General features: G+C 40.7%; 1 protein-coding gene across 1 annotated transcript; it reads left to right on the top strand.

The window, feature by feature from the left end:
• The first annotated feature begins 1,039 nt into the window (after positions 1 to 1,039).
• LOC148034965 (pentatricopeptide repeat-containing protein At2g33680-like) lies at positions 1,040 to 3,520 on the top strand. Its single transcript, XM_087680746.1, has one exon. It carries the CDS (start codon positions 1,040 to 1,042, stop codon positions 3,518 to 3,520), a length of 2,481 nt encoding a protein of 826 aa, XP_087536872.1.
• The last annotated feature ends 9,583 nt before the right edge of the window (positions 3,521 to 13,103 follow it).

Here is a 13,103-nt window from a genome sequence, read left to right as displayed (position 1 = left end):
CTCGTCTTGGGGGTTGCTTCCTCATCATCACCTTTGACGTCCACCCCACCTTCCAAAAGCAAGAACTCGCTCACATCTACGCCATTTATAGGAACTCATCTCAGGTATGATGACCATTCTCACATGGCATGAGAACTACACAATTTGATCTTCTCAATAGTATGTACAGTTTTGCCATAGGTAGAGATGCATGGCCAGGCCACTTCAAAGCCCAATATAGGAAGGGATGCACATCATAGCAAGTCCATCATCATGGAGAGAGAGAGAGAGAGAGAGAGAGAGAGAGAGAGAGAGAGCATTCAAAGCCAATGTTAGTGGAATGAGAGAGAGAGATTAGAGAGAGTGTGCATTCAAGGTAGGCATTGTGTGATTTCGCAAGTGCTAGGATGCCAAGTGGGGTGAGAGAAAGAGGGAAAAAGCAGTGGAAATGTAGAGACATACCACACCCGTGCTTGTGTGCACTTGCTAGGCAAGCCTTAGAGCAACTTTATCTAACATCCAACCTCTCTCCTCTACTTGCTTAGATCAAATTTCTCTATTACATATGATTTAGGTCATCATTAAGCTAATCGAGTTCACAAAAAACTGTATTTTAGTGTATTCCCCAATTGAATTCCCAAAACAAGTGATAAAGTTCAAGGTTGCCTTGATAAAACTGGTTATTTTTTAGACATTTTAGTTATAAAATTGACTTTATTTCCTTTCTTTGAAAACAATCGTATTTCAACCTTTCAACCTTGTCGTATAATTTTCCGTCGGATCGGGAAAATGGTTTTTCGTAAACACTCTGCCCTTTGTCTCATTCACGACTTGAGACATTACGCTGCTTCGTTGCAGCTTCGCCTACATTTCTCGCCAGGACTTGCAGAAAAAAAGCGAAGTGGATCAGACCTGCAATAGAAATGCTCGAGGGATGATGGCTTACAAGGGAATGTTGCCATAGCCTTTTGACCCAGAAGTATCCCGCTGCTCAGATAGGGCAACTGTCGAAATATTGGAGAGAACATGGTGCCTGCAAGGTTGTACGACTCCTCCGCAGATGGTCGAGCAGCGTGCGCTCGAGAACCTTGTAGGCCTTCTTCAGAGATGCAGACACGAGAAGAACCTAGGCCAAGCCAAGCGCCTTCACGCTTATCTATGCCGGCACCGGCTCGAAACTCATCAGGTCATCGGCAGCTTCCTGATTTCCATGCTGGTGGATTGTGGGAGCTTGGCAGATGCCGAGCAGGTTTTTGATCGATTAGCTGATCGCAATGAGCACACTTGGACTTCCCTCATCTCCGGTTACTGTGCACGGGGCGAAGTGCAACATGCTTTCCACCTCTACCATCAGATGCAACATGACCATGTGCAACCAAGCAGTTTTACACTTGTGTCACTTCTCGGAGTTTGTGTCAGGCTCAAAGATGTGGAACAAGGGTGGACATTACATACTGACATCATCAAAATTGGTCTGGAAGCAGATTTGTTTATTGGAAGCACAGTAGTAGATTTGTATGCCAAATGTGGCTTCCTTCTTGAAGCATATCAATGTCTAATGAAGCTTCCTGTACGAGGTGCAGCTTCTTGGAATGCTTTGATTGCAGGATATACTGAATATGGGGCTGGTGAGGAAGCACTGGGCTGTTTCGAACAGATGCAGTTGGATGGTGTATCTCCAAGTGATATTTCTTTTGCTTGCACCTTGAAAGCTTGTGGTAGCATAGGAGCTTTAGAAAGAGGTGAGTCACTTTGTTTTGAAATTGTTCAGAAGGGTTGGGAAAAGGATACTTTTGTTGGGACTGCAATGGTAGATATGTATGCCAAGTGTGGTTCACTTGAGGAGGCACACAAAGTGTTCGAACAACTGCCTAATCAAAATGTAGTCTCATGGACTGCACTTATCCAAGGTTATACTGATCATGGATATGGTGAGGGAGCATTAAAATGTTACAATCAAATGCAGCTGGAGAATATTTCTCCAGTTAGTATCACATTTGTGTATGTTTTAAAAGCATGCAGTAATTTAGGATATTTAGAACTAGGGCAGGAAATACATGGTGAAGTGACTCTCAGAGGATTTGAAAGTGATCCTGTTGTGGCAAACACACTGATGGATATGTATAGAAAATGTGGTTCATTTTCTGATGGACTGGAAGTTTTTTACAAGCTGCCAGTTAAGAATGTTGCATCATGGGCCACAATGATAAATGGATATGGTGGGGTTCAAAAAGGCAGCAATGGTGTACAAACAAACAGTTACATGTTTGTTGCCATTTTGAAAGCATGTACTAACTCCAAGAACATGGAAGAAGGCCAAGTCATACATAATGAAGTAATAAAGAAGGGTTGTGAAGACGATCTCTTCATTGGTAGCTCACTGGTGGATTTCTACTGCAAATGTAGCTTCCTTGCAGATGCACATCATGTATTGAACAGGCTTCCATCTAGAGATGCTGCATCATGGAATGCACTGATTGCAGGGTATGCTGAACATGGGTTTTGTGAGGAAACACTGAGTTGCTTTACACAGATGCAGTCAGAGAATGTCTCTCCAGTTGCAATAACGTATACATGCAGTTTGAAAGCTTGCAGTATTGTTGGAGCTTTAGAAACAGGCCAAGCAATACATGCTGAGATAACAAGAAGGGCATTGGAAGGAGATGTTTCTCTCGGAAATACACTCATTGACATGTATGGTAAATGTGGCTTACTTGCAGAAGGACACTATGTGTTCAACAAACTACCTATTCGGGATGTTGTATCCTGGAATGCACTGATAAAAGGTTACGGTGAGAACCACAAAGGGCTAATGGCTGTAGAATGCTTTGAGGACATGCAAGAGCAGGGTGTTAAGCCAGATGCAACTACATTTACATGTCTTCTTGCTGCATGCAGTCATTCAAACTTGGTTTCTCAGGGACAATATTATTTCAAGCTGATGAAAGAACAGCATGATATAGAACCTGTTTTTGATCACCTTGCTTGTATGGTGGACCTTCTTGCACGATCGGGAGATGTGCACAAGGCGGAAAAGTTTGCTGATTCCATGCTTTGTCTTGTATCTGAAGGAATTCAGAGGGCTTTACTAACTGCTTGTAAGATTCATGGGGAGGTGGAACTTGCATTAAGATGCTTTCAGCATCTTGTCATGATGAATAAAGAAGATGCTTCATCATACATGCTTCTGGCTGACATTTATACAAGAGCTGGTAGGTGGAATGATGCAAAAAGGTTAGAGGAGATGAGGAAACATGCAGGGGCAAAGAAAAAGGCTGCAAGTGCATGCATTGAACTGAACAAAGAGCTTCAAGAGTTTGTAGTTGGTAAGAATCACAGCGAAGATGCATCTACATTGTTAGAAAGCCTGAGTTCTCACATGAAGGATGAAGGCTATGTGCCAAATTTAGATACCATTCAGACTCAAATATCTGTTGAAGGAAAGAAAACACCCTCTCTTGATTGTATTAGTGATGCAACACTCTCTCTTGATTCACTAAGCTTAACTTGCACTAATGACACAAATTTTCTGTGTAACTAATTGTGTTGGAGTGACATAGAATACACTCTTAAAAAATACACTATTGTCAAGTCTTTGCATGTCCTTAAACCCTTCAATTGGTCCCTTCATATATAATTAGGACTGATGATGTGCAAAGAGTTTGAGATTGATGCGATGGTCAGAGAAGTGCGTGCAGAATTAGCCTTCACCACTAGTTCTTGACTAGAGGATGAACAATTACAATGCTATGTTATACGCCATGTCTCGAGTCTTACCCAGATATCTTCCCCCTTCTTTTGGAATTTTATTTGACTGATGCAGGGAACTCATTTTGCAATTAGTATCCTGGTCAAGTTGCTCTTTGAATGACAGGGCCGAATATAAATGCTCTTTATGTCGAAAGTCACAAAGGGGTGTCCAACATTTAAGGTCATTATTCCACACTCAATGAAACTCGAAAGTAAAGACCTGCCTGCACGGCTCTTATTGACATTGAATCTTTAGGAAAGTACTCAGTTCTAACAGCCAAATTTAATGGCATGTATGATTTGAGGAGTTTTGAGATTGTCTTAGTCCCTGGTGTCCAAACCATATTGGTGTTGCCCACCGTGGAAGTGGCAACCATGCCAGCTCATCTTCACATGACACGTTAAATCTACAAGCCTGAAGCATAGTCAGACCAAATTAGGATGGGAACATGGTCCATCATGAAAGTGGCAACCATACAGGGTAAAGGGGCCAATGAAGTAGTGCCCTCCAAAAGGAAAACACACCCCACCCCAATTGAGTGACAATTTTACAAGAAAGATGTGGCTTTTTTAGTCACTTAACAATACAATATGAAATTTTTAAAATTACAAGTGAGCTTAAGTCAAACAATTGAGCCATGTAATTTTTTTATATTTTAGATTTTGTAAAACCCTAAAGCAATGCATCCTCAAGTGTCACTCTATTGGCCTCTCATTGTCCCTCTTTTATGAACCTTTCATTTGTAACTAAGGTTACTTCATAAAATCACAAAAATATCCTAATATTTTTTCTTTGAGATCTATATAATATAAATAGTTTGACTATTAAAAAACATTTATGCAACTCACTCGGAAAAAAAAAGATAATGGAGGATTGTTAGATGACAGTCTATTGGCCCATTTACCCTAGGTTTGTTCCCATCTTCGTGTGACACCTTAAATCAGGACTTACCTTGAAGCATAGTCATACGGAATTGCTCCTTTTAGACCAAACTAGGATGACATTATGTATGCACTCTTTTGCTGGCACAGAGTAGGAGAATCACAAAATGACAATACCAGTTTCTGAAATGTACCCTTCTCAGATGCTGTCTCATTCTCATTCAATCTTTATGGTAGGAAAATGGTCAGTCCCTGTCTCTAGGCTTATCATCTGCTTTGGTTTGCTAAACTGTTATGAAGGCATTATTGCAGTGGATTGAACTAATGAAGGCATCATTGCAGTGGGTTGAACTAATGTTTAGATGTACTGGTGTAAGGTGGTATGGATACTATAGGATAGTTGGAGAACCATCGTGATTCTCTGGCTCCCTAAGAAACGGGTTGTGGAAACTGTTTGACGTGAGGCTCTAGTATATCCCATAAGTAACATAAGGGCCAGATGGCATCAGATATGCTGGTTCATATCCCTATCTGGCCATGGGATACAAGAGATTCTATGCAAACACAGACACACACGCCCCTTTTAAGTTGGTGATGATACCTATATTATTGTGTGGGAAACCCCAAAACGGGTCGAGTCTCACCATGAAGTACCAAGGTTAAAAATTACATAACTTGACCATATTGAAGGGCGAGATTGATGTTAAAGCGCGAAAAGACGCTGGCTGTACTCAGGAATAGGCAGCTGACAACTTTCTTAATTTCTGTGGGACAGCTGTTGTCCACGGTTCCAACTGGAAATTAGTTTGTTCATGTGGATGAAGAAGAGCATTTCTTTCAAAATCACTTGAAGCTGGTTCCTTTGTTCGATGTAGACATGGCAAATATCTGTTTCAAGTATATGTCAGCTTCCATCGATGTCTGTTTTAACGATGCTTTCCTGACGTCCTCCAAATGTCTGGGATTTCTCGATTTTATTTCTGGGGGTATCCCTACTCCACCTTCAGCGAAGGAAGAGGATTGGCCCGACTCTCCTTTAGAAGAGCGTTTGGATGGTAAAACTGGTTTTCAGGTTGGGTTCAGATGCGGCACCACTGCAAACCATGACCAACCTTCCGCCTCTTTTGTGTGAATAAGCTGGAGGCACAATGTGCTACAAAAAGATAAAGAGAGGTTTTTTTTTTAGTGCCAAGGCTCTTCTGAGGAAGGGGAGGTAGAAAGAGGGTAGGTCTGAGCGGTAAGAGAAGGGAAGTCTCAACCATTTGGGAGATGCCACATCAAAAGCATGCCCCTTTGATATATCTCTGCCGCTGCTCTTTTGAACCCAGCCAGCTTTGAGCATTTTGTCAATTAGCACAAAGAAGATGAGTCGACGGGGGTAAATTTGGGCATAGTGGTCAAAGTGAGTGCAAAGTTTAGTGCCAATTTTTTGGAAGAGTTGGCAGACTTGCTAAGGCAGTCCAAAGGTCTCTTTGCTTGGAATGATACCGAAATGAACTGTATGATCCTTGTTTTAATCAGCATCGGGGAGAGTATTGGCCTCACTGTCCTTTAGAAGAACCTTTGGAAGTTGCAATTGTCTTTCAGTGGGAGCTTTGGGCATCTTGTCTAGTTGAATCAGTCCCTGGTTGCATGTGCGGGTGAACTGACTATTAAGAAACCACCCATACACATGATGCATAAATAGGGATAATTGCATGGCATAATGAATAGCTATGTATAGGTAAGGGGGCATGACATATGCATGATGAACTATTATAATTGTTAGGGTCGAAGAGGATGAATTGAAGGAGTTGAATTTGGGAAATAAAATAATTTGACGTGGTTAGAGTGCCAATTTTTGGGAAGTTGGCAGACTTGCTAAGGTAGTTTTAAATGTGTCTTTCCTTGGAACTGTACCAGCATGAAGGGTATAGATCCTTGTTTTTATTGGCTCCGGATCAATTGGAAGGAGTATACTATGCTTGTTCACCAATAAAAGCAATACAAATAATGATACACTAGTGAAAGAAAAGCTTGATGTCTATTGCAAGTAGGATTATTTGTCCCGGGATTGGGCTACTAAGCTATATTTAGTTGTAGTAATATTGAAGAAGAATAAGCATATTGGGGATCTCACCTCAATCTCAATATCATGGTAGTTTGCTTACTCCTTCAAGAACCCTACTCTATGTGGCTCCATTTATCTCTCACCTAGACGGCTTGAGTCATGAGGATATGAACTTTTAACTTAATGCTATTTAGACACTTAAGTTGGGATAGTTAAGTTGTGAAGATGTGTGTTGCAAATGTGAGATTAAGTTGAATGCGTGTCATGGTGACGACAAACCTAGCTTAGAAGTTGTGGTGGACAAGTGGCAATGGGATATTTGAGTCAATCTTGGTCAAGGACATTGAAGTTGCCTTCGAAATGTGTTTTTGTGTCATGGGGGTTAGGGATTTAAACGATCTATAATCCTACACTAAGATAGCTTAAGGCCAAAAGAGGTTAGGAATTTAAAATTGGGCTAAGCAAGCCAAAGTTGGGAAGGGGCTATGAAAATTTCAATTAAAAATAATTATTATTGCTCGAAAATTAAGTCTAGGGATTGAGTTTGCACATGCATGTTCGAGTGTTTGAAAACCATGCAAGGCTATGTGAAATTGTTCATGGCATATTTTGAGTGTAGAGATCAATTTTTAGGAAATTATCAGTATGGCAAAGGACAACGTGGTAGCCTGTTTAGAGGGTGGATCTTTGAGGCAAGTGACATATGCATAAATCTTAAATTTAGTAGGTGACTTGGTCTAGAGCAATGCCAGGGTTTGCAACATCATTTACTATTGCAATTAATGTTGACAACATCATTTAATATTGTGTTCAATGGTAGAGAAATTAGTTTCGTAGAAAAATTGATTTTTCTCTCTCCTACTATTCTCTCCCCTCTACATTTGATGCCTGTGTAATATGGTGAAAAAAGGAAGATTTGAGCCCAAGGTGTTGTGACTTGGAAATTTGCTAATCTTAGTGTGAAACACAAATATTTAGGGTTTGCATGATTACATAGGGAGGCATGAATGCATGCTTGCCTTAGTAATTGAGAAAGGTTGCTTATGTAAATTCAACTAGTGGATAGTAGAATAGCTGGGATTCTGGAGGTCTACAATTGGGTTGATTTACATGAAAATTGAAGAGGATTCAATTTGGATTTCCATGATTATTGAAGCAAGGGCCAAATTGGATTTTGTGCTTGCTCATTATAGAGGAGCACAAGATATCCAAACTCTTGTAGGGGAATTTGCTCGATCAATGGAGGAAGCGGGGACTTGAGAGCATATGTTTTGAGTCCAAGGCAAGGCCTAACACTTCTCAAGGATTTGTGTAAAACCTTAGTTATACAATAAAATAGTGAAAAGAAATACTGCAAGGGACGCCAATGTTTTGGGGCTGATTCGATGTCTTAATTTCTTGCAGATAATGCAATATAATTTGAATTTTCTATTTACCATTTATTTTGGAAATTTATTGCTTGATATAAATTGCTACAAATCTATATTATTTAGTGTTCTACTACCCTTTTGCAAATATTAGTATTGGGGCAAGAATAACAAATACATGGTGATCTTGGAAATGATTCCACCACCTTTTTGGAAGTATTAGAATCAGGGTAGATGCATGACAATCTTGGAAATGCCAATACAATGCCTTTGGATAACAAGCAATGTATCTTAACGTTGGGCATTTGGGGTACTTTGGTGGTCATTCAATGTTTCATGCTATTGGTGGTCATTGTACTACTTCTCTGCATAACACTTAATATATTTGATACATAGCTAGTAATACATAGAATGCATAGACAAATGTATCTTGGAGTCACTAGAGGAATGCAATATCCCATGTATAGTCATCTTGATATGGTCCTCGGTATGCAGATGAGAATGTTCAATAATGCATCTAGTACTCCTAATATATTTGATACACAAGGGATTGGCGTTGGTTGATTACATACAATGTTTAATGCTGGACAACTTGGAACCTTTTCATAGTAATATAACAATTTTGTGTATTTGGGTGATTCAAAGGAAAAAAGGCCTAGAACCTAGTGTGGATTTTGGGGCAAGCAAAGAGGCAAAGTTTTGATATGCTAGTTAGTGAAAGTTCAGGATTGTTTTACATATGGATGCAAATGGATGAACATGGATGACCCATTTTGGCCTCAACAAGAGCTCAATGGTTAAACATTGGACATAACTCTTATTCTTTCAAGAGCTCAACTTTGCTAAAGCCTAGCTACCTCTCACTTAGTCGACTTGTACTATAGCTCCAAGCCAATCTGTGTGTGTGTGTCACAAAACCTAAGAAAGGATGAAGACTCAAAGTTGTAGTAGGCTCACTTCTTATTCACCTTCTTGTTATGGCCCATTGCTTAAGGAAGAAGTAGATGGCCACATGATCCAAGTGGATGCTTCTTGCAAGTCCAAACCTTTCATTTACTACCACCTACTTCCATTCAAATTACCAAGATAATGTAGATAAGAAAAAGAGGAGAATAAACTTCTCCTTTGAGACAAGAAAAAGAGGAGAAAAAGCTTCTTCTTTTTGTGGTTCCTCACTCTTTTGCACTCTCTCAAATGGATATGGATGCCTCCAGAAGGATACATCACTTTAAAGAAAGGAAGAAGAGAAGGAGGTGAATTGAATATAAGAGAGGTCTTCACTCTCCAAGCCCCTCATGTTCTCACATTATTTCAACCTCTCTCTCTCAAGCTAAGCTGGAAGCAACAAAATGAGAAGAAAACTTAAACTCACAAAGTTATATACACAAGAATGAACTCTATATTCACATTTTTTCTTTAATTAAAATAGGTTTAGAGTTAGGGTTTCCTACTTAAATTTGGGTAACCCATCCCTTTTGGTAGCTCTTGGTTGGCTCTTCTCTCAATATATGCATACAACTTAGCTTAATTGGAGCTTGTCCAAGTAAACTAGAATCATGGTTGCCTACAACCCTCACATTTATTGTGGGGCTTCTCATGTATCACTAGAAGATATTACAACTTGCATGGGAGCAATCCTAGTTCTCACATAATTTTTGTAAAATATGACAATTTCTCATTTGTAAGGAATAGTGGGATGAATTACAAATGCACCTTATGGATGAATGGTGCCTAAATTAGTATAATGAGGTTTAAAAAAATCATTTGTCAAAAATAACTTTCACTACATTGCCTTTGTATCCTCAGAGCCTCTTAAGTTAACAACATGGTAGATCATTACCTTGATCTATTTCAATTGGAGCCAATTGTCGGCGCTCTTGCAAGCACACCGCCAAGACCCATGGACCGCTTATTGCTTCAAGCATTTCAAGCCAAGAGCTATGGTTACCTCTCACATAGCTGTGCATACTCTGCCACACACAAGTGTAGCGAGCTTACCTTTGAATTTGATCGAGTTGCCTCCTCCCACGAATCCGCCAGTAGCTCCATGATCCAAGATGCACTTTCAAGCAACCTCCATCTGCAAGCTCCAAGCTTCAAGCTCCATAGCCACGTGTGTGAGAAAAGAGAAGAGAAGAAGAAGAAGATGGAGAGAGGAGAAGAAGAGTTTCTCCACGGTCCCTCACACACACACACTCTCTCCCTCTCTCACACTCACTCTCTCCCTCTCTCATACACAAGAATGAAGCAAGAAGTAAGAAACAGGAAGAGTGCAAGTTTTAGCAATACACACCAAGAATGAGCTTCTTCATTCACTTTTTGTCTTTTATACACGTCCTACCTCCTCCTTGGGCGGCCATCCCCTTTTTGGTATGACCTTTGTTCATTCCTCCATTCTTTCTCCTCCTCCTTTCCTATTAGCATGGCCTTAACCCATGTCTCTCATTCTTTATAATTTGCATGAGAGAGAGCTTGATGCTCTTTTAGAAAATAAATTACAATGTGCCTAATGCTCTTTTTGCAAAACTATTAAGGTACGCTTATTCTTGTGCCCCTCTCTCTTACATTTAGATTTTTTTTTGCTCTTTGCGTCTTCAAATTTATCTTAGTGCCCCTTTGTCCTCTGTATTCCTCTTGCCTTGAGACAGTCTTCTGCTTCTGATTTTTTGGATTTTTTGTCTTGGTCTTTTGAGGCTTAATATAACCTCCCTCCTAGTTGAGTGCCAATCTTAGGGCAATTGATGGTATGGTTTGAAGATATTGAGGGTTGGTGTGAAATGATTCTCAGAGCCTTTGGGGAGCTCCGTTGGTCATGTTGGAGATGCTTTGTGAAGTAGGTTTTAAGGTTGTTGATGTTGAAGATAGATTGGTGGTCGAAGAAGGCCTTCGCAATTGTTGGCATTCCATGCTGTTGCACAATGTACCTGAAAAGAAGAACAAGTTCACTTCCTAGGGGGTGTGTCTCCCTTATTGTGTAGTGCATTGTGCAAGTGATGGTGGAACTGGGAGATGGGTTGGAACCATATGCAAGCCTGAGGTGTTGTCCCACATTGGAGGACCTAGTTCATGTAAAGGGAGGTGTTGTGTGTGACTTAGGGAGACACGTCTAGCAACATGTCCTGCCCTAAGTTGTGAATCGAGAGAGGGCCTAGGGTGGTCCTTAGGTGCAGTGGTTGTGATAATCATAGAGTACAAATGGAGAGATTTTAATTTTATTTTATTTTTCACTTATTTTCTTTCTTTTCCTTTTTTTTTTGGTGGTTACACGGGAGCACGTTAAGTGACATCCCGTTCATGGGCATGGGCCAAGCTGTGGGAAGGCTTGAGGAATTTGCTAAGGAAAGCTTTACTTTGCAGATAGTCCTTCAAGTTTATTCTTACATTGAGGGGCGTGGTGGATAAAAATGGATGGTTGCACCCAGTAAACCTATTATCACTCATATCTTGTAATAAGCTCATACAAAATGCTAGCAAGAGGGTAGATCTCATCATGAGGTGGGCCATTGCATAGCTATCTATCCCTTCATTAATGTCAAAAAAGAGGGGTGGTAATCACTCTTTCTTTGTAGTAGGCTACATTTGCAAGAGGTGGAAATAATCACTTGTGGTGATGAAGGTAGGATCTGGGCAAGAAGAGAATTCCTTAAAGAAGCTTGCTATGGATAGGTAGAGGCCCCTCTCTATAAAGGTTAAGGATTCCTCTGGAGATGTAGCATTCACATTGTAGATCTTAGGAAAGAGAATTCCTTAAAGAAGCTTGCTATGGATAGGTAGAGGCCCCTCTCTATAAAGATTAAGCATTCCTCTGGAGATGTAGCATTCACATTGTAGATCTTAGGGAAGTCATACCTACCATGCACCTCCTCGTTGAAATCAACTCCAATTCTTCGTGAGTAGGGCATGTAGGTGTGATCATTTCTCTCGTATGGTAGTGTGTACAGAATGCCATCTAGGAATCTAAGTTAGAGTCCCAAATGTTTTTGTGCCACTTAGGTTGTGCTTCATACCCCTTCACTTTCTTAGGTACCTCCATCACCTTGTCCTCCCACAATAATTTGTAGGCTCCTATTTTGCTACCTTGTGGGGTATCTAATTCTCTCCTCTGACCATCTCTTCCCTAGCCTTGCTGAGAGCTTTGTCACTTTCTCCACTATCCTTGGAGGTAACACTCTATCCAGTGTTCGAGGAAAGGTGAAGGAATTTAAAGGGTTGATTGCAATTCTCCCACTACTCCCATACTGCAAGTTCCTAGCTCCAGTTCACAGGGTAGCACTCCTCTCCTTGAGAATGGCCACGTTAGAAACTTGTTGTGGCTTGGCATGGAGTTTTCTTTTTGCTAGCTCTATATGTTCTCTTCACTTGTGCCTCATTTCCACAATTCTCTTGGGGGATATGGTCTCCTCCCCTTGTTCTTTTGTTTGTACTTATGTTTGTAGTGGGTGGCTTGGTTCATGTGGTTGCTCTCCTGATCGTGATCTTGCTCAAAGTTCAAGACCTCTTCATGTATTGGCTCTCTCGGCTCCTAAGGGGGAGGCTATGCTTACTCCTCTTACTCCCCAAACCCTAGCAATTCAAGTTTCTAGATGGATAATCTAATGCTCTAATGAGCTCTTTGTTCCTTCACACCTAAACTGGTGCTAGGTTTGGGCGCCTTAGCACGGAGTCCATGTCTACGTGCTCTTCTTGCCAGCTCTAATTTCCTTTTGAGTTCATCAATCGTCTCTTCCTCTCTTGTCTTGGTGACATTCAGTACTGTGTTCAAGAAGGCTTTTTGCTGATCAAGCATCCCGATCTTCATAGCTTTAGCTTTGCTTTCTACCCTAATGTGTTCGCTCTCTGAATGTGATGGGCAGAGTTAAATCTTTAATCATGTCATCATTTTTAGCTGCGTGTTCTTCCGCCTTTCCTTTCATTTGCTCCAATCCTTTGTTCTGGTATTGTGCTAGGGTAGTGATTACTTGCTCTTGCTCTCTCACCATAGTGTACTTATTTTTTTCTTCTCTTCAACACTCTACTTGTTTCCTTAGGATGGCCTGCTCATTGGAGAGTTGTGTGAAGTTGGCTATGTAGATCCA

This window comes from Lygodium microphyllum, chromosome 6 (assembly GCF_053477565.2).
Source record: "Lygodium microphyllum isolate KBCC chromosome 6, Lygodium_microphyllum_v1.1.10, whole genome shotgun sequence".
Classification (NCBI taxonomy): Eukaryota; Viridiplantae; Streptophyta; class Polypodiopsida; order Schizaeales; family Lygodiaceae; genus Lygodium; species Lygodium microphyllum.
This window is presented reverse-complemented; position numbering and strand designations above follow the sequence as displayed.